Genomic DNA, 26,156 nt, shown 5'->3' on the forward strand with positions numbered 1-26,156 from the left:
TGGACTTGATGTCAAATTGGAACATTTAGCTTTTTTTTCTTCATATAGAAATAGAATTTATAAAAGATTGTTCATACAAAACAAAATTAACACTAAAATTCTGTGTCACATTATGTAAGCAATTACTAACCTGTACGAGCTTCTCCTCTACCCTTTCATCTCCTGTTACTTCTTCTAGCACCAAGTTAATAAAAAAAAAAAAAAAAAAAAAAAAAAGAAAATTTTGCCTCAGTAATGCATTTAGAAAAACTACACTGTAGTATTTCATGTTTCTGGCTGCCAATACTGATCAAATCTAGTCAACAAGTATAGAGTTTATACTCTTTCTACTCTATTTTTTTGAATGTTCATGGGTGCTGAAACCCACAGCAGAGACAAGTTAGTCCCACAGCAGGACAAAAGCAGGGCTGGTACACCCAGAGGGCTGCTTGCTCAGCTGGAAGCACTGTGCCAAAGAGGAATGCCAGAGTCAGACTGACAGGCCTGCTGGCAGAAAGCTTTCACAACCTTTGGGAGCCTTGGAGCATGCAAGATAAAGCAATCTTTAATCTCTCCTCCTGGGACCGTGCGTGGGGGGAAGGAGGAGGGGGAAATCCCAGCAGCAGAAGGTAACCCCTGAGGAAGCATGGCAGAAACTGCCAAACTTAGAGGAATCTGACTCAAACCCACAGGTCTTTCAGCATTCATTAAAGGAAAGCAGGGAATGCATGAAAGCTTTCTTACTTTGTCCAGGTGTGCATATTAACAATGCTAGCTAAGTATGGGTATGGTAATTTCTCTATTCCTTAGAAGACTGATTCACTGTTACTGAAAGACCCAAAGATGCTTATGAAAACTTTGAGGACAGCAGACTCAGCCATGGATCTGCCCATTTTTGGGTGGAAAAGAGAGGCAAATATATCCAAGCCCTGAGAGCAGTTGTTTCTGCCTAGGAGGAGGATCAAAAGACCACACTAAAAGTGAGCAGGTGTGGGAAGGGATTACAGAAGGGAAGCAAGTTCTAGGAGGCCATCTGTATACCATGAAACCCTTGAATAACCTGGACATCTCAGGTGTGAGCCCTGCTCACAGGGGGTTGTTCACTTTAGGAAATACAAATAAAAAAGCATCAATATCATTGTAAGGTAATGGCTTGCCAGGCTTCCATTATCAGAATAAAAACATCATAGCCAAACAGCACAGAACCAATAGAAACCAACTCCCACAGCTCATACTTGTAAAATAACTAAGATAAAAATCAAATTATTAACTCTTTAAACAGCACGCTTAAATTCAGAGGAGAATAGCCTGTTCTCTCTCAGCATAAAACTTGTAGAAACTGTCATTTGTGTTTGAAATCATCACCAGCCAAGCCCAACCTGGGTCTATTCTGCCTGCCTGAGTGCTCTGGTAAGGAAAACAAACTCTGAGAGACCCAGGTGACACTTTAGGAAGGAAAGGAGTCAACAGGTCGAGGCAGACACCTTCCTGCTGCCATGGAGCAGCACCCCTTGGCTTTCAGAATGCAGGGGCCTGACCTCCCAAAAGCAGGGAAGTCAGGAGGTGAGTGTTGACTGCAATTAATTTAAATACTTACACCTCAGAAAACAATAAAGAAGGAAAAATCAACAAAAAACCTCAATAAAATCCTATTCTCCCTTTCCAATTAAGAAGATGAAACCGAAGTGTGTTCAGTTACTTGAGCAGCTAATTTTTATCTATATGCTGGTGTCCTACAGGAGCAATGCTTAAAAAACAATGTAGCTGTTTCCTCATCTTGTATCTAACAGAAAGTCCAGAATAGTCAAACTCTGACCTCCACTGGGTTTGGCCTGGATTAACCCAGATTCCAATCAATTCCAATGGAATAATACTGTTAACTATTAACAAAAGTTAGTAAGGCAACAAAATTATTTCCATGCTTTTTTAAGAACAGACAAAAGGTAAGCATCCATAACAGCATTACAAAAGACTGAAAACACATGATCTCCATCTTCATTGACAATCATCACTTTAGTCTTCAGGTGAAGCCAAGCAAAATCCATCAAGAACACCAACAATTTACCCTATTATTTATGCTGAAAAAGGAGATGAATTCTGTTTTGTAGGCTGAGTCCTGGACAGACACAACAGCTGGGAAAGGCTTTTGACTTTGCATTTCCTACCCAGCATTCTATTTCAAATAAAACAGGGTCCAAAATACCATACATTTGTAAAACATACTCAATAATCTGTTACTGAGCCTGTAATACAGATTAGCTCATCAGATATCATTAGCAATAGTTAACTGAAGCTTTGGTTTCACCAGCAATGGCTCCTGTTATGTTTTACTGTTGTACCTGCAGAAATTTTTTAAAGTGTTAAATATTTTCCCAACTGAAAGCAACATTTAGCATAGAGTAAAGCTCTCACTATTGAGCGAATGAGGCAGGAGTGGTATGCTCCCACCTGTCTCACTAGGCCATCCCAAAAGACACCTAACAAAACCTAACAGAGTTGCCATGGATATGGGTGATTCACTTAAAAATAGAGAGATCTTTAAACATGCATCTTTCAGTTATTCTCTTGAACACTTGTACCCTGCATTGCCCAGTCCCCAGGAAAAAGGGCAAGCATTTTATTACAGTCATTCTTAAACTGCCCTGCTTTTCTTAAGTAAGCTAACAACTATCTAGTTTCCATGTCTTTGCTGGGTCTGAGGTCATGAGTTCTTGTGCATATATTAATAGTTAATGTTTTGATTCTTGAGTATCAGGCATGAAACCAAGTTGTGTCCTCTTTACTCAAGTAACTTCATATAGGAACAGCAGTTACACAGCTGCAAGCAAAAGCAGAATAAAGACTGAGAAGTACTTTTTAACTGGCAGATGATTTTCAGGAATGATAGTAACATACCTCATTTCTAAGATTTCAGGTGGAATATATGAGGTTAAAGTATCATTTGACTTCCTCTAAAAACAAAGTAGCTTAAAGAAAGCTGTTCATGCACTGAAGTTCTCACAAAATAGATAAGATTCAAATTCTAAGTACCTTTGCTCTACGTCCTGGAAAAGAAACCTGCATCAGCATACTAGTACCTCTCTTTACTATACTTTTACCTATCTTAAGTAGTAAGAGGACTAGTGTGCATGCTGGCACATTTTTAAGGATAAATACTTCCTGGGAAAGGATTTGTAGAAAGGATTTCCAAGCTTCTCAACCCTTACTATCGTTTGGACAAACCCCAGGCAATGTGTTAAAGCTCCAATTTCACATGACTTTATGACATTATTTTTCATAATGCCTTTTAAATTTAAACCACATTTTAATACACACTTAATGCAATGACAGACACAGCCACAAAAGGGAGCAAATGTACAACATCAAGATGTGTAAGCAGCACAACCTTCTCCAGGAAACAGCCGGAGGCAAAAGTTTAAGTGGTGGCTCTGATCCATACTTGGAGAAGCAAAAGTGAAAGAAAAGCACAAGTGTCACCCTGGTAGAAGCAACAAACAGTTAACATGTTACCTAAGATACCTCAACAAAAAACTACAGCACAGAACACAAATCCTCTTACACAAGTTGAAAGAACAATTCTGCCCCAGAACTATCTAATCCAGTGGAGAGCTGCACTGGTCTAGCAGGCAGTGATTACTGACCAGCATATTTAGCAGCTGAGCTATGAGAGTTCATTCCCCTGCAGATCAAATTCTGGCTGTAGCTTGGGGGTTGTTACCAGTGCCAGGTCAGTCTGAAAGTCTGTAAGAATTGGGTTCCAATTGAAGCTAGAAGACAATTCCTAGATTAACAGAGATCCATTCCTTCACATGGATTAACAGAGTGTGTTTATTGATTGCTGTAGACTTTGTCATAAGCAGATAAAATCTCTACAACATCAAAAAACTCATTAGAAACAGCAAAACAAGAGAAGCAGGTACAACAGATACTTATACCAGGAAAAACACACCATAACTTCATTCAGAACAATATATTCTGCTCAGTGCTTTTTCAGGAAGCAACCTCATTTAAATCCCAAAAGGCAGTTCTATCAGCTGATTAGGCTGTTAAAATACTCATTTTCACATCAGGTTTGGCACAAGAGAAGAAATTACTCTTTCCCATTTGTTACAAATTCTCTTTAAAAACAAAAACCAAAAAAAACCCTAAACACTATTGCTTATTCACCTGCTGCTTAGACATGTAAATCCAGGTCTAAAAAAAGTATAACAACATAATATGACCTTTACTATAAATCCTTTACTAATTCAAAACATTGGCATGGATTTTATGAACCTGTTTCAGGCAGTGATCAAAGAGCCTGCTTTTTTGTGAGGCACAAGTGAAGAACAGATGCAGAACAAATCCAGAATAACCCAGGTTAGACTCCTGTCTAACATGTCAGTTAACCATGAGGAAGAGATGTGATTACTGCAAAAACACTGTTGTGATCAGATAAGAATGTGGAAATCCTTTCATGTAGAAGAAAAAAACACAAGGTAAAATTAAGGCTTCCCTCCCCTGCCTCATCATGTTTTATCACTTTTGCTCCTTTGAGGATAGCAACAGTTCCCGCCAGTGACTGAATATTAAGAGAAAGGTAGAAATAGCTTGGTCATCACTGAATTCAGTTCGCTGCAACTATCCCTTTTGGCTGGTTAGAGAGATTAGAATGCAATAAAGACAAAAGATGGTTTCTACACACACCACTACCCAAAAGATGATTTCTTTCTGGACGCTATGCCAGGCTTATCTTTTATTGCTGTGAGTTTAACTCAAGATCTCTAGTTACATGATCAAACACCTATCTAGGTTTGGGGTGCAGGTTCAGGCAGACCTCTCACTTCTCAGCTAGTCCAGATATCTCTCCCCAGATCTCAGACCCCTTCAATCATTCCAGTAGGTCACAGTCAGCCCAAACTGCTGCTATCTTCCTCCACCCATCCTAAAGGCTAAAACATAATGGAAGAAGTCCACATAGCTTTCCCTTCTCTGTGTCTGTGTAAAGAGAGCCTTGAAAGGCTGCAAGGAGAGAAGCTTCAGCTGGCTAACATAGGAAACTGAAGTGTTTTAAAATTAGTTTTACAACTCATCAGGCAGCTGAGTTAATTCTCCCTGTGACACGATTACTGACTCACAACTCAAGTGCAAAGTGGGAAACGCATGGCCAAGGAGAGAGACTTTTGGTGAAGGTAGCTGGCCACCACTCATCTTCCCTGTCATGTCAATCTACACCTTCAGATCACATACCAGGTACTGTTCATGTTAACTTTGCTTACCTTTAGGAAGGTACAAGCCTGAATTATGCTCAGAAGCTCCCCTCAGTAAGAACACCTAATGCCCACTGTAATACCACAGTTTGAGGGCTGCCCCAAATCCACACAAGCCTATGCATCATTGTTTTCCACACACGTCCTAAAATTACTGTTCTTCAGAAAGCAACCTGTATTTTGGCATAGCTAGGTGATTATAAGCTTTATGAGCACTGATGTATATTTTACCGTTCTTTATAAGTATGTAAAATGCTTAACCAGCACGGCTGGAAATCCTTCACCCAACTTCAGAACTGAACCATCCATCTGCCCCAACACCCACTCTGCAGCCCTTCAGACAGTCTGCGCTCTTACTGCTTCTTTCTTAGCACTACTTCTGCTCTCAGCTGTCTCTCTGGGGAATACAAGAGTCTTATTTGTGACGCTGTACTAATAAGAACAGTTATGAAAGAACTAGGCTTTTTAAGATGAAGAAAAGGCATTACTTTGTAATGAAGCAACTAAGTTAATAGGTATCCTCAGCAATTTCTGAACAAAATGTCACACGTGCTACAAAGCATTGTGAAGCAGTTGACTATAAAAACAATTATTATAGAAGATATACTACAAAGAGGATACCTCATTATCTTCACACACACTGCAAAGATTTTTACTAAATACATTTTACTGTTCTGTTCCAGGAGTTAAGACACCACCTTCAGAGACCTCAACTCTAGAAACAGTTATTGTGGGGGAAAAACGCCTACAATTGGAGAAAAAAATTCTCTAGATACTACCCATCTATTTACAAACAAAATTACTTCAAACTTGTCTAAAGCCTGCTCCTACAAAAAATAACCAGGGATTACTGATTATGAGGGCTTATAAATCAATGAACAGGTTGTCAGACACCTTGAAACATTATTTCAGCCAGCATTAAACTAGTGCAGGGCTCCAGAACTTGGTTGCCACACAGAACGTTTAGAGAAGCTGCTCTGTTCCTACCAATAGATACCAGAGCTTTTGAACCAGGTTCAAGGTCTGCAGCTTGGGGACCATGGGGTGGGCAGGTGAAGTGAGGTGAAGGAGGTATCAAGTCAACCAGATCCATCTTCACTTCTGAAATCACAGACTCCTGTAGTAACTGAATTAAATACTAGTTAAGGAAACTCTAGTTTCAGTAATTATTGCTAAAGAGTACTTATAGTCCTCAGTGGGAGAGAGGTTGAGAAGTAGGAACTGTACTTGCCCAAGAAGAGAAAGCAACCATTACAGAGAATGTATGAGAGGGCTTATTCACAAAACCACACATCTCTCCAACTCCAGATTTTGTGAGACCAAAAAGAGAAGATCAACAGCTTCTGTGACACAGAGACAAGAAAATAAAGTGTTTGTTCAATGCTTAAATGATTTACCTCAAAGCATAGCTACCAGTGAACTACATGCCAAAGGTGAGTTCACAAATTGAGTCACTGCAGTAAGTGGTCATCTGTGAGAAAGAAGCCTGGGGACTTGGCTAGGATCACACTGGAAGGCTGTAATACTACCAGGAGAAAGAAATTACACAGTTCTCCTACCTTAACGCTTGTAACACTCTCACCTCACAGCTAGGCTAACAAAACCTGTAATAATCCTTCTCAAAACCAGTTTCAGGGGAGCATCAGCTTCTACACACTTGGTCAGCAAGCTGGATGTTGATCATCATGTATAGAGGGGAAAAAAACCCTACGCCTGAATTTAAGGAATAACCACTAACAGCACTAGTTATCTTATGCTGATCAGCTGCTAGAGAGAGATTTGCCAGGAGAGATCTCATCCTCAGAAGAGCAGACACCCTGCTTCTCCCCTCCCCTGCTCTCTGTGCCAGCCCTCCTCACACCACACTGTTGTAACTCCTTGCCAAGCCAGCACTGGTTACCCTTCATCCTCCACATCAGAAGCACTACAGGATTGCCATAGGCTGCCTGCAGCTCCCACAGTGGCATTACATCCAGAATCGAGGCTTCCTGATCCATTCCATCCCTCTGCCAATTCCATCCTGTTGTTCTTGCTACCCCCAGTTCACTCACTCCTGACAGCAGGAAAGGAACACACACCAGAGAAGTGCCACACTGCTTCGGGATCCACTACAGCATATTACAGGGGTCTAAAATAGCCACGCCAGACAAAAAGGGAATTTTGCTCAAGCTCCACAAGACCATGACAGCTTGATGCTGTCAGAATTACCAGTAGCTTAAGCAACCTAATGAAAAATATACCTGTTTATCTGCAGTTTTTCATCATGTATCATTTGTTTACCAGGTTATAGCATTCGTAAACATGAAGACATACACCCTGCAATGCTGAGCTTCTCATTCAGTCTCTGAAACACTAAAGATTTTCTATGAAATAGCCTTAATTTTGATATTTTATGGGTTTTATTATACTGGCAGGAACAAAGTGGGTTTCTCTGAAGTTCTCTGAGGTATCAAAACCAGCTCTTTCCAGTATTTTCCCCAAAGACTCAAGTGGTTTGGAATTTAAGGAATAACCACCAGCAGTACTAGGCAGTTATCTTATGCTGATCAGCCGCATACTTGGAAGAAAGCAAGAAAAATCTAGGAATCTGGCTAGAATTGCTTGATTGGAACAGCAGACAATAAATTGCAACTGTGATACATGGAAGAATCTTTTACTCATGAAGAAAAGAACTTACTGAATTCACATGAGACTTCAATGACTTTCCTCTTTAGCTATGACAGCAGATAAATATCTTATGATGGAAGGTGGTAGATTCATGTCCTGTGTGGGTCAGGTATACATGCAGGATTGATTACTGTGCAATAGAATTATAAAGATGCTTGGAAACTAAAACCCATTGAGCCATAAATTTGAGTCCAGTACAGCAAAGTAAACCTGGCAAACCAGCACAAACTGCTAATGATATCTAAGCAGAAAGGTAAGATGGGTGAGAGGAAGTGGAGAGAAAAGGCCATGGGTAGAGACTAGGACTATTTTATTTCGTTGCCACAATGAAGTGAATATCACAATTCTGTCAGTATTCAAGAGAATTACAATTTCCTCAGGTGTGCAAATTCAGAAGGAAATTAGTAGCCAGAGTCCAAAGATTAAATTCTGAAAGAAAATATGTAAGGAAGCTATGCAAAATTTATATATTTCCTCTTTCATAGAATCATCTGTTATTTAACTTCAGCATGAAGGTTTAATTATCATCATAGATGTTTGTAGTGTTACAGTAGTTAGTGTCATTTGATATAGTATTTACAGAATCAAGGAAATTTCAGCAATTGGGTACTGTTTCCCAAAATCTAAAGTTTTTAAGCAAAAAAGCATTTTTTAGAGTTTTAAAAGTTTACAGCCCTTATCAGATGAAACCATACCAAAATGCACCATCTTTTCCCCCCTCAAAGTTGAAGCAAAACTGATTTTTAAGGTAGTATAAACTGATGTTAAAAGGAGGCATGTTTCCAGTGTTTTTTCTACTGTGGTCAAGGGTAGCTAAGACTGATCAGCTATCCTAATTCTGTATTTTTCCATTTTAAAAAACAAAAAAACAAACCTAGGAGAAATCTATTGTTTGCTTGAGTTTACAACATAAAGTATTAGCCCAATTCACACATATCTGATGTAAAAAACAAGACATGATTTATGTAGCTAACATCTTCAATATAATTTCCAAGATATGAATAAGTGGTCAAAGCAATAGTATGCTAAATCTGCCATGTAGTGATCTTGCAAACTGGAGTAGTGACAGCTGCTCTTTTTAAAATAAAGAGCATTTTCTTTCTGGTCTCATTAGTGCAGCCCTACCTGCCCAGCCATATTAGTCATTTCCTGCATGAGCACCTAAACACCTATATGGAATCAAAACACCACTTATTACATCCAACACAGTATGCAGGTTTAACATTAAAGCTGTAATTGAGCAAACCTGTTCCCTATGCCATAACACATAAGGATGTCACCTGCAAAACACTGAACAGGAACTCTACTGCTTCAGAAAGAAGCTAGAAGTCCTTTTCCAGTGCCCTCCCACTCCCAACCAAATTATGTTTAAAGAGAAGGAGGGATGTAAAAAAAGAATTTAAGAAAAGAAAGAACTTCTAGAACTTAAGAAACAGGTAAGAAAAGGGAGAACAAAAAAATCACTAATTCTTCTGCTACTTGCTGGAGGGAGGGTGTTTTGTCATGATCAAAATGATCAAAAAATGTTTTGTAATGATCAACGCAACAGTAAGAGAACCTTTTTTGATTTACACCTCTGAATTTCACAACTGCTCTACTTTGCCACCAGAAATATCTGTACACTACAAGAGCAAGGATATCAAGCCTGATCTTCACAATCAGCGTGCTGGAATCACAGATGAGTAACACAGACTAGTCCAAAAAAGAGACAAATGCCAACTTCTCCAAGCCACAACTAATAGTGCTTCCCATGACACTGCAGTAAGTGGGGAAAGAAAAAAAAGCTGCCATTTCACTGCCGTGAACATAGTTCAGCCTGCACTCCAAGGGTGTACAGGCATAGCAAGGAATGGTTAAGAGCTCCTTAAGCTAGCCTGTAAGTGATGTGTCATGAAGATTCAGCTTTGCCTGAAGTCCTAGTTTAACACTACAGTGACAACAGCAGTGCAGACTCTTGGAGAAATTTGCTACAAACCATTTAGACAGACAAAAAGACCTGATGTGATTACAAAGACCCTCCTGCAAGTAGGTCTGCCTCTCCTGATCAATATATATTGCCAAGGAGAAAATCAAGACAAGCATTCCAATAACATTACAGCGATAAGAGGAGTCCACAGTTGAATAACCAGCCCTTCCCCCAAGTCACACAGCATACAACAGACTTGAGATTTCTTTCGGTACAAAACTTTCACTTTAGTGGCATAGATGAATAACCTATAATGTCACCAAGTTAGTTTCAAGTTGTATAAAACTCTACCTTTTCAGAGCACAACTGCAAATACCGTAAAAGCAAAAGGGTCGCTATGGAAAGGATACACAATTTTTCAAAAGTTCCTGACAGTGGAAAGGAAGCTCATCCAGGAAAAAGAAAAAAAGAGAGCAGAAGTTGGAAGCTGGTGAGAATAGAGGTCACTTTCCAGGTTCTTTACAACATATACTAGATGAAGAGACACCTTTTCAAGAAGCTCAACTTCCTGCCATAAACAAAAGGCTTTATACCCCATTCGAAATACGTACCACCCAGCCATTTACTTAATTTCCTTGGACACTACTTGTGCATTTTTTCAAGTGCCTCCATAGGCCACTACACAAGATACACTATTATTTGATATATGCCTGATAATATTCTCATCAGTTTTTCATCCATGGCTTATGTCTATGAAGTACTCCATTAAAAAACCATAAATTTAGACCTTTCGGAAATATTTTAATGTTTCAATGCCTGTTGGTATCAGCATGTATTGGTATATGTGTTTGATTAAGGTTTGTTCAAATCCAGAAGAATGCTTGTCATGATCAGATTAGTGCCCAATACTGATTTTTGGAGCTAAAAATTAAATCAATTAGTGTTTCCATTTTATTCTTCTTCCCAGACAGACTTCACTAGTGAACTGAGACACCCTACATGACACTAAAACCCTTTAGGATTTTACACCAGCTTAGTCTGGTATAAACCTAACTTAAAAAGTATTTTTTAATGCTACAGTCTTCAAAGGTACAAACACACGCAGGACATTAAAGACATAAGACTTGGCAAACCAGTCTCTGTGCAAGATTTGCCTAGCTTCTGTATATAGCAACTATGAAGAGAACAAGAGCTTCAATAACATCACTCAGGCAGCTTACAGGTATGTTTTGTGATGAATACAGACATCTGTTGCATCTCAGCAGCAAAGCCCTCCCAATGTACACCAAGAGAAGCACAGAGACAGGATGGATTTCACTCAAATCCCCAATAAATCACCTTGCAAACAACATAAGCTACTAAAAGACTGCCTGGTAGCCAATGTGAATACTTCAAGGATGCTAAAATCTTACCAGAAAACTTGTCAGATATTGATATAAAAACTGGAAGAAAGTTCAGAATGAGACATCAGGAGATAAATGAAGAGTGATGGCAATGCAGCCTGTAAAGCATAAAGCTAAACCAAAGACTAACAGAAAAACAAGCAGCTCCACAGCCATCTAGCACCTCACAGTAATTTACTGCACATTCGCCCAGCTTGTAACTGTAGTTTGGGAAAATAAAAAGAATTTCAAAACAAACTCCACACCCAAACCAGCTTATTTCAGAGACTGTTCCGTGTTACGTAGCTTTCCTTGGGTGCCTTACCCATCTGTCTGTTCCCTGTTTTCCAGTGAAAGCAATCGGTGCAAAATAAAAACATCATTGGTCTTTGCTAATTGATGTTTCTCTTCTAAGTTTCTTTCAGCAACAGCCTGCACAAACTCCTTTGGAGAGTGATTTTATAAAGGCATCATCTCTATAGCCCAGGTCAGCTCAGGCAACAGTAATGCAGTCTTTCCTGCGCCAGTGGAGGAGGGGACCACCTGGAAATTGCTCAATTGCTCAATTCAGTCAAATAAGTCTAACCAAAAACACAATTCTGAAATTTATTTAAAAGCCATTTCTCCTAAAACTTGTGCAAGACATTTGACTTCTGATTTCTAACAGACCAAAAAATGCCAAACATGAAGCATGGTTTGAATTGCACTGCTTGCAGGTACCCATGTTGATTAGGTCTTACAAAGTTCTTTTTTTTTTTTTTTTTTTAACTATTGAAGACAGCAAAGAAGTTAACAACAAACAATAAAACCCTTCTACTATTTTCTCATTAGTCTCCATAACAGCACATTCGAAGATGTGCAGGCTGCCTTACCATCCAGCTGGGCCTAATTCAGCACACAATGGTACCTACACAGCAAGTCCTTTTTGATAACAAAGGTCTTGGTTATGAGAATCCATGGTGCACCCTTATTCCCAAACTCAAGAGACTGGAAGGGCTCTCCCAGGTCACTCTTTTCTATCCCAAATACACAGGTTCATGCTAATTTCTAGCCTAACTTATTCCATTGTAATTTTTATAGTTTGTGTTGTGCTTACCTCTTTTTTCATTTAGAGAGAGCAGTCATTTTCCCCCTCAGTTCTTCTTATGCTAAAATGAACAGCTCAGCATCTGTGTGATAGAACTGTTCTCCTTGCAGTCCTTCCCAGTTCTTGCCATTCTTCTTAAACCTTAGTGCCCAAGACTTCAAATAAAGCCTCACAACATCCAATGGCCTCATTGCTCTCCTATCTCTACTACAACCTCAAACTGCAATCACCTTTTTAGTGGTTCAATCATTATTAGCCTCTTGTATCATCTGCCATCATTAACCAAGATTTGATGCCTTCTACTAACACTCCAAAGGTTAGGTGGGCTCCTACTCAAGCATAATGAAATATCTTCTTTGTTCTTTCTGTTCACCATTAGGACTGATAAAACACAATTCTCTTACATCAAAAAACTCAATAGAGAAGCTCAATGGTGAATTAGCATCAGAAATCTCACCACCTGGTGCCAGTTCATTATTGAAGAAAGAAGAGTGGGTCCTCTCCTTGTTTCCTTCCCTCTAAACACACATCTTTATGCTTCTCACTAAGATATGAGCCTCAGGCTTGTGAAAGCCATAGTTACAGCCATTCAAGCCAACACACATGCTAAAAATGTGGGTTTCATAAAACTTAAAAAGAAATTATCTATATTCATTGTAAAAATGGACTTAAGTTTTATGGGTCAAAAGCAGTACACCTACAAAAACATAAAAAGTCAATTAGAGTGGAAAACAACATAAAGGAATAGTAATGAATCAATTTTGGTTGTCATCTTCAAAGTAATTTTATTTTTTGTACTTGTACCAAGAAAACGTGTGACCAAGCACAAAAAGAACCTAAAAGACAAAGATGTCCTGATGATGTATACCAGTTCTTCTATGACAGCACCATACCTTTTTCTGTGGTGCATTTTTAATTAACATCATGTTTAGTAACAGTCTTCAGGTCATTTGTGTATTTGATGGGAAAACAACCCAAAATAACCAAACTCCCTCCCCCAAAAAACCTCCACAACCTAAACAATAAAACTCAAAAACTTTTCTATCATTTTGAGCTCTGCATCTTTTCACTTGTTATTCAAATAGGTAAAGAAGCAACAAGGAACTTGAGAGCTCTTCTATGTAGGAAGAATTTCTTTTAAGAAAATAATCATTCTTGGCACTGCTTGGCTGCAGCAAGCAAAAGCTATTGGAACAATCAAGATCAAAAAAGAGGTTCCTCATCTTGAAGAATAGTGACATGAAAAGTTTCACTTGTGCAAGTTCCTTAAGAATAATTTGCTCTACATTATAAAGCACTTGGGGTTGCTTTAAAATTGCATTTAGTTGAGAGTTTCATATTTAATGATGCCACAGGCAGTAACAGACAGGACTTGGTGGGTATCAGCCTGGGCTGGACTGAGAACCTCAGTGCTGTGAGCAGCTCAGAGAAAGGATACAGATGCACCATGGCACCATACCTGTTCAGGAGCTGTAGGAGCAGATGCACCCTCGGGTGCTGGACAAGCCATGATTTCCATATGTGGAATAAGCTACAATTTCTGTATTGTGAAAGAGGAAATGATGCAGCAACAGGACCAAATTGCAAGTTTGATTTCATCAAGCTCCAATGAAAAACTACATGTACCATCCTGAACATGCACTGTCCCCTTCTCTTGCACTGCCTTCTCAATTGTTCCATTCTGACAGACTGTCATGGCTGCCAGAATAAAAGGTCCTGCTTAACCCTGGACATTTTATTCAGTAGTGCCTTGTGATGGAATAAACTTTTGCATGCTGTGATGAGGCAATTAGGGACTGGATAAAACAAAACAAACAAACAAAAAAAGCAACCAAACAAGAAAAACAAAGTAAAAATATGGTTATGAAAAGTTATTTTTAAACCAAACCTTCCTTCCATTCCTAGTGGATCAGATGATGCAGAAACATTAGAGAACTAGTTTAAGGTTGGGCTGAGCAGCACTGCTAGCTAAAATGACCTTCAGCTTTAAACAAGGTCTGCTTTTCTTGATCTAGAAAGAAAAAGAATGAGATCAAGAACTCAGCTTAGACTCTTAATTTCCCAGAAGTGATGGTTTGGCCTTGTCTTACTACCTGTCTTGGCTTGGGTCAAGTCCTCAGGAAACATTACACTCTGTAATACTTTGGGTAGGATTTGCTGAACAATAACCAAAACTCAAACCACAAAAAAAGACAAATCAAGCCTTCACATTAAATACCTACTTCACTAAGGCAGAAGTACTGAACAAAGTCCATCAATAGCAGTCACAACTCACTGAAAGGAAGATTTCTTAAAGACTGGGAAGACGCTAATAATTTTAAATAAAGTTACAAATTCAAATCATGCCTTGAAAGAATGGGCATCTTCAGAAGTCTGAAAACTACTCTTTAAATGTTGGTGACAAATACAACAGAAGCAAGGCTGGACCTACTTTCCATTAGACAAAGAGGTGAAAATTTCTGATATTGTTTAATTTCCAGTACCCCCGTACTTTGAAATACCCAGATTTTACTGCTGTATTTCACTTTGGTCATTTTGAGGTCTATATGGTCATGTGTATGTCAATACCACTAAGTATCTAACAGCAACATTTAAATGGAACTCGAGTTTTATAATTGATTTGCTGCCTTAATCTGATCGAGTAGGATTAGTTCACCACAACAGAACACACTGTCACCACTGCAATTCTACTTGGAGTAGTAACATCTACATTTTGTAGTTGGTATGCAGCATTTGGAACCCAGACACTATGGGACACCATTGTTCTTTTGGAGATCCATCCATTCCAAACAAATTTGGATGGAAATCTGCACGTTCTTTGCCTTTTTTAAACTGCATGCTAATACCATAAAGTTAACTAAGCAGAGTTTCCAAGCTACTGCATGACTGAGCTGCACGTGCACTTGAAAAACCAGCCGGCAGTTTGCATACTTGCTTCCGTAAGGCCTCTAAAGCAGTACTTTTAAGCAGACAAATTATACCTGGCACTGCACAAGTGTGCTGGAATGGAAAAAGCACAAGGTGCCCTCTGCCCAGGGCACACTCACACAGCAAGCACTATTATAATAGCTATATCCCTTCAGAAGCCCTTCCTCATCATTTCTTTCTCCTCATACAGGAGCAACAGTACTGACAAGAGCAAAGCACATCTTTTTGTTGGTTGAGGAAAGCAGCATTTCTCAGAGTACCTCTGTAACCGTGTCAGAGATGGCAAGTTGCACCTCTCTACTCCACCCCTCTTTGCTACCTGCAGGGTAGAGAACTCTTCCAGTAGTTCAGCATAGCACTAACCCACTACTTTCCTGGAAGTTCTGTGCTTTAAGCTGTGCTAAAAAACAGTACTTTGTTGTTGTGGGTATTTTTTTTTTCCTTTTTAAGACTAGATTTATTTCCTGCCTGCCCCCATGCAATAAGAAAACAGAAATAGACCTTATCCCATTTAACTTTCTGGCTACCATTTACCAGAACAACTGGCCAGTGTTCAGCTGAAGGTTTAAACAGAGGCCAAAGATCCATCTTATTTATGAAGGCCACCAGTCTTCATGATACCCTTGTTTTACAAAAGCTTACCCTAAGCACCCCCAACTTCTGGGGCAAACATCATCACCAAGCCCTTCCAATCCTGGCAATCATCACACATTCCTTCCTCATATTGTGTGAGCAACCCCATAGTCACATCACAGCTGAAACAGATTGGATGGAACTTCCCTATCCTAAAAACTAAAGGGACAGAGCCATTCAGATCCCCACCCTGTATCCCCAAGTTGATACAGCCCCATTCCTGCAAGATCAGGGAGCCAAACCAATTAAGCTAGAAAGGTACATGCCTTTGCTGCCATTCATATCATGTCAGTGGTAGAAAACAATACACAATAGCACCAACATGATGTGGCCTGAGAAAATTAAACTTCGCCCTTTCTATTTTCCACTACAGTATAGTTTGTACTGTACTTGATAAAAACACCAGTGGGGAAAAAAGTTAACAGGAGAGGTACTTTCCTTATTATTTCAATCTGATACTCCTTACAAAATAGGCATTTGCAGTTTGGTAATTGCACTACAATCTACCAGCAAGATCATAGGGATAACTGGCATAGCTTCAGAAATGTTATCTTTTCATGAAATTCATCTAGGAAATGAGCAGCCTTTCTCAAAATTAAGTAAATAAACAGAAGCAACTCTATGTCCCAAAAAGTTTGTCAATGAAAATTTATGCAAGACTTAAACTGAAGCAGTGAAGTGGCTACTATGGTAAATGTAGACATTAAGTTGTTTCAGTTCCAGATCTGGCTTATAAACTTATGGCTTTCTAGACTGATACCTACAAGTAAAGTACTGAATCTCCTTTCCATGCTGATTTTTTCCTATTTCACTTACATTAGGAAACTACTCTCACAAAGATTATTTACATGTACAATAAATGTATGTGTGCCATGGCAGAAAAATGTCTCTAAGAACTGGTTAATCAACAAGAATGTTTTTATTTTTATGTTCACACTAACTTATAACTAAAATTAATTTGCCTTACCAAAAATGTTTTCAAGTACTTAAAAATGAACTCAAAGTTAAAATATGTTCTTCACTAGTAGACAAATTTGTTACTTTTTTTATACTAGAAGAAATCATGGGTACTTGGTTAATAAAATCCTATAGATGACCCTTTATGTATTATATTAAAAAAGGCAAACCAAAAAAGCATTAAAAAACATAAGAAGAGAAATGTAAGTGCTAAGAACTAAACCATACTGAAAGATAAACCAGCATAACTGGGTTGGTAAGTAATGGTCTTCTCTACTAGTTTCAATTATTTTGAGGAAGTCAAATACCTCACAACTCAATAATTTTGACAATATAATCACATCCTGGCCATGCGAGATATACACTTTCTTCTAACCTGGCTGGTTTAGCCAGCATGGTGGGTTGACCCTGGCTGGACACCAGGCGCCCTCCAAAGCCACTTTATCACTTCCATCCTCAGCTGGACAGAGGAGAGACAAAAAGTCACAAAAGGCTCATAGGTCAAAATAAGGACAGAGAGAAATCATTCACCAGTTATCGTCACAGGCAAAACAGAATTGACTTGGGGAAACTGAGTTTAATTTATTACCAATCAAATCACAGTAGGGCAATGAGAAATAAAACCAAAATCTTAAAATACCTCCCCCAACACCTCTTCATCACAGGCGTAACTTTGCTCCCAATCTCCTCTACCTCCTCTCCCTCAGCAGCACAGAGGGACAGGGAGTGGGAGTTTAGGGTCACTTCATCACTCATTTCTGCCACTCCTCCCTCCTCAGGGAGAAGACTCCTCACAGCCTTCCCTTGCTCCAGGGTGGGGTCCCTTCCATTGGAGACAATCCTCCACAAACTTCTCCAATGTGAATCCTTCCCACAGGGCTACAGTTCTTCATCAACAGCTCCAGTGTGGTGTTCTCCACAGGCTCCACCATGACCTCCATGGGCTGCAGAGGGACAGCCTGCCTCACAAAGGTCTGCAGCACAGGCTGCAAGGGCATCTGCTCCGGTGCCTGGAGCATCCCCTCCCCCTCCTCCTTCACTAACCTTCATGTCTGAAGTTGTTTCTCTCACGTATTCTCACTGCTCTCTCTGGCTGCAGTTGTGCTGGATTTTTCCCTGTTCTTAAATATGTTATCACAGAGGCACTATCACTGCTGCTGATGGGTTGAGCCTCAGCCAGCCACAGGTGGGACTTGGAGCTGACCGGCACTGGCTCTGCTCTGCAGCACATGGGGGAAGCTTCTAGAAGCTTTTCACAAAAGTCACCTCTCTAGATCCCCTGCTACCAAAACTTTGCCATGCAAACCCAACACAGACACCATATTTGTACAAGAAGAGAAGAACAAAGGGCCAGGAGACCCCAGAGCAGTTCAAGAACAGTTGTTCTGGGTGGTGACCCACAGGAAGGGAGCAGAGGTGAGATGAAGGCTTCTCTAACACCCATTTAACTCCTCCATTTCTCTTTTTTTTTTTGGCAATTAAAACACAACTGTTCATTTTTCAACTCCTTTCACTTTAAAATGCCTGGACTGAGTCCACACCTGTGCTTGGCAGTTCCTGGGAACAGCTGGTGGGAGCAGTGGGAGAGAAGGCACAGGAAAGAATCTCGCTGTGGCTCAGCCTGCCTGTGGTCCCCAGTGCCAACACCTTGGCTATGGGAGAGGTCTGACAAGCAAGGCTTCTGCTTCATAGAAATTCTGCATTTTCTAAATTTAATTTCAACCCAAACTAAACCAAAACCAGTTCTCTTTCATCTTTCACTGCAGTTCCGCAGCCATTGGAAGCCTTCACCCTTCAAAATCAATTTCACTGTCAACATCAGCAAAGTAATTGCACCACTGTAGAACTTGCCAATTACCCTCACCCCATGTTACCAACCTCCATTTCATTACACCATTTACCCTCACCCAAGGAATTCAGGCTTTCCCCAAAGCCTTTCCTGTAACTCCTGTGGGTGACACCATATTTTCCATTCCAAACATACCCAATTCCTACAGATCAAAGTTTTAATGGAAATCCTAGCTGCAAGAAGAACAAACCATTTCGATCCATCAAGTGTTCAAGGCAGACTGAAGGCCAGCTACATGTCTAATCAACTTTAAAGACTAAGGTTTACAATCTAAAAAGTTTTTGAGCGTCATCCTGAACAGTGACAGCAAACCTTGGGCAGCAGCATTCTGGCACTGCCTCTAACACATCAGGAGAACAGGACATAATTTCAGAAGCCCTATGCTGAAAATGAGAGTGAACAAGTTCAGGTGCTGCTCACAGCTGATGGACCAGGTACAGCTTCCTCTTTCTCCTCCTACTCAGGAAAACAGACACTATACAGCAGCTGAAGTGGCTGGTTTGGTTTATAAAGTTTCTAATCTAGAATATATGCCATATTCTCTCATGGTAGCCAGTCTGCAGCCATCCTAGCAACTTGCTGTCTAGCACCAGAGCATGTTTTTTAATTAATAACCCTTGGAAACACAGAGCTTCTCCCACACGGAAGGACAGCGGCCCTTCAGAGCTCTGGTCTGACTCAGGGCACAAGCAGCTCATTACCCATCAGATGATTCAGCACCTGGTGCCTACATTTCTGCTGGCTGGTTTTCCTCAGCAACCAGACTACAGCTTTCAAGGTGTATCATTTACATGATACAATCAGACGCGTGAAGAGGCAGGTGTCAAGTCCCTCTAGCTCCAAGTCAATACTAGTTTTAAGTGATATAGCCTGCTCCTAAATTTTCCTCTTTGCTCTGTGGCTTTACAATCACATTCCCCACAAAAGTCCTGACTATAACAGTCTGCAGGTTTGGGTTTTTTTTCCCCAGGTCTTTCAGAAAGGGATCATGCCCAGAAAAGAGGTCAAAACCAAGATGTCAGGTCATGGAGAAAATGAGACTGGTAACAGGTCCCAGGCAGAGGAAAGACAGTCTCTACACTTTATGTAGAAACTTCAGGAGAGGAGAGCAGGAATTCAGTTGTACCCAAACCATCTTTGCACAAAACACTGTTGGATGCAGCCCCTCCCTGCCCCCAACAATCCCTTCCGATTTACTCATGGCCACTAATCTCATTAGAGTTCCTATAATTAAAGAACCATAATATCTGATCAAGAATACAGTATGTTGTTTAAATTAACTCAAAGTCCTGTAATGCAAGAATGACTGTTCCAAGAGAATAACAAGATTTACAAAATAAAATATCACTAATGAGTGCAGGATCAAAACTGGATTATCAGGTTCATTATTTTGCATGTAGAAAAAGCATACTGCCAAATTGCTGAGGTTTCTATAATACTTTTACAGCTACTTTACAGAAAAGTGAAACAAGTATAAACACAATTTTATATATATGTGTGTGTATATATACACACACACAGCTTCAAATATTTATTAGAGAACATATCATATTTGATCTATGTTAAGAAACTAAATATTATTTTGGCAATACATGCTAAAACGTGAGGAGTATGATCAATGCTCTGAAAAGCACTTGTCAGGTTTACACATTAAGGAGATAAGAACACACATATAAACATTAGCTTCTTTACTAGTCAAGCATAAGTTAAATATCAAGAACCTAGTTACACTTCAGGTTTCTCCTTATCTTCAGAAGTCAAGGCACTTCCCATACCTATTTGTTTATTTTTAAAGAAGATTTCTGAACTAACCTGCCTTCACCCCTCCCCCATGACACACAAATGGACAAAAAGCAAAAAAGCCAAGCACAAATACTTTCTCCACCTCAGACACGCAAGCAGCCACCGGAGGTTAGGAAGCGAATCACTCATTTAGCAAACCCATTTGTGTTCATAGCTTCTGGAATAACCCCAGTTTGGTGAGATGTTGAATAGAGAGGAAGATGAGGAGTGAAGTAGGTATGAATGCAATATTACATCTGTGCAACTAAGCACCCTGGTTCTTCCCCCTTGTCCTCAGTTTGCATGCTAGATGCAAAGTGCAGAAGCCCACAGCTCCTAGTTGAATGAGAAACTTCTTACACTCTTCTAACCATGACTTCACCCAGCACACACCTGAGAGTCCATGGAGGTGGCCTCTGAGAGCACTGACATTTCAAACATTAACTCCCTTCAGCCTCATCTGCTTTACATTCATGATTAAGCAAACAACAATTCCTGGAGATGGGACTTGTCCAGACCTGACTCTTTGGAACTCACACCAGCTCCTGAGGTGTAAGAGCTACAATCTCTTTCATGCTAACCCATCACCCATACCTAACTCCTCCCTCAGCTTCTCTGGGTCCAAGAGAATAAAGTTATAGAAATTTTTTAGTGAATAGTAGATAAACTGGTTGTAGTCAGACCCTAAAAAGCCCTGAGGGGTCTGTGGGAAAGAATGGCTAAATTGAGGCAGAGGTAAAGTTACGCAATTTACCAAAAGTCAGGTTTCAGATGAGCCTGAGTGCTCCAAGCTTGCCTGCTAAACTGCACCAGCTATTAAATCTTTGAAAGGGATCATACATCAAGGTGCTGGTGATAAGAGACTGAATTCGACCCCTGAGGGTCTTCCAATGTGACATTCCATAATCAATTACCCTCACTTTCCACAAGGGAACTCTGCAGTAGGAGTTTTTTCATCTGTATCATCTTTTTCAACACACTTCAGTTGATTTTGTGATCTCAAGGCACAAGTTTTGATGCTGTTATATGTTTGCATAGAAGGTGGCAGAATGCACTGACAAAAGTTTTTACTTTGCTACTCCATTAGGTATCATTTCAGAAATCACAATTAAACCATCATCATGAATCCAGCTTTCTTTAATGGAAAACACACTTAGATGCAGCCCCTCCCTGCCCCCAACAATCCCTTCCGATTATGAATTATTTTAAGTGTTATATTTCTGCCAATATACTCCACATTTTCAGCATGAAAGACCCCTTCTCCAGAGACTCAAGAGTCAGCCACTGTCCTCTCAAAGGGCACAGATTGTCACTTCTGCAACAAGGAAACCAGATATAAACAATGCATATTGTTGTTTGGGGTTGTGTTTTTCAGATGTTCTTGTTTATTTCAATTTGAGGTACATTCCTAAATCAAGCTGACTGTATCCAAACTGAAAATCTTAACATTTTCAAAGAGAAACTGCTTTTCAATATTTACTCCTTATATTTTTTCTTTCTTTGCTACACAAAGTTTTAAGTCTCAAATACGAAAGGCAACATTTCTATCCTATGCTGCCCTATCACTCATCCTTTCCAGAAACTCCTTTAATGTAACTGGTATGGAGAAGCCTTTTCACTCTCCTCAGGATGAGTCACAGAGTCTTTCCACAGCATAAAGATATATCACTTCTTGTTCTTCTCCAAGAAATATCACTTTCTTGTTCTTTTAAAGATGGGGGAAGAACACATTGGACTGTTATTTGAGCATATTTTGTTTCCTTTTTCCCTGAACAAATTTATCAAGAAATTAAAATTCTGCCTGGTCATAACAGCATCTGTAACAACGTGCTCACAAACATGCTCTGTGTATCTCCCTCCTCAAGATCCTTATCTCTACTGCAGATAATCCCTCCTCTGCATCTGTATTCTGCCCCATCTTTTATGGACATGAGTACCCATGTGACTATCTGCCAAGCAGACCTTTTAAGAGCTGGATGGATAAACTTTGCAGAATGCTCAGCAGTAGTAGTGGCTTCCTTGAAGAGGGCATCCCTGCATACAAATTCAACAGCTAGCAAAGGTTAAGCCCACTTCATGGGGCATATACTCAGTTCCCAGCCCAGAGAGCTGTTCCAGCCACCAACCTGCTGGATCACCCTCCAAGAGTCCAGCCTAAACAAGGCTGAAGAGTTCTTTAGCTCCAGGATCACATAACACATAACTTCTATTCTCTCACTGTAAGCTGCAGGCAGCTACAGAAATAAGCTGGAGAAGACCACCCTGGCATCAGAGTACTTTGTAGTTTCCAGCTTCAAAGCAAGACAGTACTCTTGACACACAATCTCACTGACAAATACAAAACTGGCACAAACGTGCACTGGCAATATACTCTAAAATGTCACAGTTTCCAGTCCACCACTTGACTACAAATCAAACTGTCCTGGGCTCATGAAGTGTCCCCGAGCATCAGTGATAAAACACAAATCAGTTTCTCCCATCCATCAGTTCCCACATTAAGCCCTTACGTTATCCAAATATAATGAAATGGTCCACAAAAATGATAGTACACTTGCTATTTGCCAGAACAAATGCTACCAGCACTGGTTAATGCTATGTAGGCCACCAGTGCCCAGAGATGAGCACGTGCTTTACTTCAGCCAGCACATGCAACTTCCAGGCAGTGAAATGTTCCCTGATCTGAACAGCCTGACAACTATTTATAGCACATGGGGGTAGCAGTAGTTCTCTATCCCGTCCCTACACAGGCATCCCAGCAGAAGCACAGACTGCTCCCCCCCACACTTCCCAGCCCCGACTACTGTATAAGTTCATTATACCACCAAACCAGCACGTCTCCACTGCACATGTCCCAAAATTTTCTGTTGAATAAAAACATAAACGTGGTAAGCAAAGAGTTTATTTGGGGTTTTTTTTCCCCACACATCCATACTTCTCCGGTTGCTCTCTGGGTTTAGGGCATGCCTACACTGGCAGCAGAAACAATGCACAAGTGTTTCGTGATGCTACACTAGCGACTAAAAACACTTAACGAAGACAAAAGCTTTACTTTCAAGCCCCTGATTTCGGTTTGAAACGGTAGTTTTGTCTGACGAAACAGTGATGAAGATGTAAACACCCTGTAGGCGAATTGCTATCTACCTAGGACGAGCAGCTATCTGCCCAGGAAGGAAAAGTTGTGTTTTAGTGGTCTTATTCACCAAAGCTGCTCTTGCTTTCTGTTCTGTGTTTCTTCACCTACAGCCACACCTCCACTATGATAATCCTGCAGAGCAGCGCCTAGGTACCCTCGGAGGAAGAGGCCGAGCGGCCGCACCGCGGGCCGGCCGGACACCGGCAGGGCAGAAGCGGCAGCAGAAGGGCTAAAACCCCCCACCCTGTTCTTTGCGTTCGTCTTTAAAGGCAACTGATGACAGCAGCGCAAGAGACGAGAGCTCGAGAATTCGAAGAGTAAAATCCTTTAAGAGATGCCAAGAACCTGAAAACATAAAAGCGACCACCAACCCGACGTGCTGCCTAACTAGACGGGGACAAACACTCCGGGAACAAACGGTCATTAAGCGAGCAGCTCACACGCAGGCGGCTGCCAAACGCGTTCCGTACGGGATGGGAAAGGTTTCCTACGCCACCCCACCCCACCCGAGCCCAACTCTCCCGGCGCACAAGCCCGCGGAGCCGGGCCCGCAGCGATGCTCACGCCTCACAGCCACCGGCGCCGTTTAACAGTTCCCCCACCCCCCGGGCCGTACCTGGGAGCTGAGGTACCGCTTGAGGCACTCCTCGCACACCGCCTTCTTGCAGCAGGACAGGGGCTTGATGGGTTTCTCCTCCAGGCACACACGGCAGCTCAGCACCAGCACCGGCCCGAACTCGCCCGCGATCAGCCCGGAGAAGGGCTCGGGCAGCAGGTACAGGTCCACCACCTCGATGCTGCCGCCCGCCGACAGCGGGTCGCCGCCTGTCGCCACACCGCGCCGCGCCGGTGAGTGCCCCACGATGGGGTCGCCGGCGCTGCCTGGGCCGCCGCGGGAAGAAGCGGGGCCTGCCGCCGGCCGGTCGTTCTCCACGCAGTAGACGGTGCAGTACACGTGCCTCCGGTGGGGACGGCGGCGCCCGTTGCCCCCCTCCGTTCCCGGCCCCTCCTCTGCCAGGGCCGCCGGCTCTTCCGAGACCGGTAGCTGCTCCGGCCCGGCAGCCGCCTCCGCTTCCTCCTCTTCTCCCCCTCGCCCCTCGGGACCGGCGGCGAGCGGTGGCTCTCCCTTTCGCCCCGGTCCGGTCACCCCACAGACTGGGGACGACTCTCGCAGCGGAGGCGGCTCGTCCGCGCCGGGCTCCGGCGGGCCCCCGGCCGGACTCAGCGACGCGGCGGCGGCAGCGGCGGCCGGCGGGGCGCTCAACGAGCTCTGTTGTTCCCCCATCGCCGCCCGCCGCCGCTCCTTCCCATCCAGCCGCCTCCCGGCCCCGCTTCTGCTTCCGGGTCCCGAGCCCCGCGCGCCGCGGCCCGCCGAGCCGAGCCCCGCACCGCCTGCCCGCCCGCCCGCCCGCGGGCGCCGGCCGCCGCCGCACGGCCTCCTCCCGGCGGGGCTGCGAGGGAGGGAGGGAGGAAGGGAGAAAGGGAGGGAGCGGCGGGTGCCGCTCAGGTCAGCGCCGCCCGCGGGGTCTCGCCCGGAGCCCGACCCCCATGCCGGGGAGGACGCGGGCTGGTGCCGCGGGGCAGCGCGCCCGGCCGCACCTCGCAGCCGCCCCGGCCCGCGCGTCACCGCCCCCTGTCCGCGGCGGCCTCCGCCCCGCCCCTGCCCGCCCGCTGCCTCCGCCCCGCTCTGACGCTGCCCCCTTCGCCTCGCCCCTCATTCAACCGTAAACACCGCCTGCCCGGACCTGCGCCGACGCCTCTTGGCCGCGCGCATCTCCCCGCGGCCGCGGGCTCTGTCCCCCCCGCCCCGAGGCCGAGCCCGTCTCCTTCTGCGGAGACAGCGTTTGTCGCCTCTCCCCCCTGAGGTCGTCTCCTGCTCGAAATCATAAGGAAAGAGGGCGGGGGGTGGGGAGCGAACGCCCAGGTGTTAAATTTTATGACACCTTTGTGCTCCCAGGGAGGCGTTTTCTGAAAAAACTGCGAGTCGCAATCAAAGAACGATCCCCAAAGGAAACGGAGGGAGTAGAAGTGGTACTGCTGTAAGAGCTACTCGGTAAAACCCGGCAATACAGTGGTATTCACAAAAATTTAATTTAAACTATTTAAAAACAGGTGGATACACATAGGTCAAAAATGGCACCCGGTTGTTCGGCTACTCGCAGTGAAGGTGACTGGGAGGAACGCCTGCCTGCATGTTGGGTTCTGAAAACAGTATCTCCAGACCCTGACATCATCAGTGACATCATCAGGTAGAGCAGATGTCATAGAGCTGGTCCTGTAGCAACTGAGTAACAGGAACCGTGCAATTTCCATCAGGAAATTTGTCTAGAGAGTTAATTAGAAGTTAATCGGTTGCTCTGCTGAGGTGGCACGGGGTTGGGCTAACGAGTCAGAGAAGGAGGAGGCGATGGCTCGTAAATGGGGCACAGGAAGGTGGGGGACACCAGAGATCTCTGTGCTGTCACCTCAGCCCCACTGAGCTCATTAGCTCAGGCTCACACAGGCCTGGTAGGACCCAGAGGAACTCCGTGTACTTTTTTGGCTCCATGCTTGAGCTCAGCAGCTCTCCATCTGTCCCAGAGCACCAGGTGTCAAGGACACGGG

General features: G+C 42.6%; 1 protein-coding gene across 1 annotated transcript in view; it reads right to left on the reverse strand.

Moving 5' to 3' along the window:
* The window catches only part of RNF217 (ring finger protein 217), a 55,945-nt gene extending 31,108 nt beyond the window's left edge, over positions 1-24,837 (reverse strand). The window contains exon 1 of the mRNA XM_030447550.1: positions 24,169-24,837. Coding sequence (XP_030303410.1) covers positions 24,169-24,837 — 669 coding nt within the window. The remainder of the gene's footprint in view (positions 1-24,168) is intronic.
* Positions 24,838-26,156: the final 1,319 nt, after the last annotated feature.

This window comes from Calypte anna, chromosome 3 (assembly GCF_003957555.1).
Source record: "Calypte anna isolate BGI_N300 chromosome 3, bCalAnn1_v1.p, whole genome shotgun sequence".
In the NCBI taxonomy this organism is placed as follows: domain Eukaryota; kingdom Metazoa; phylum Chordata; class Aves; order Apodiformes; family Trochilidae; genus Calypte; species Calypte anna.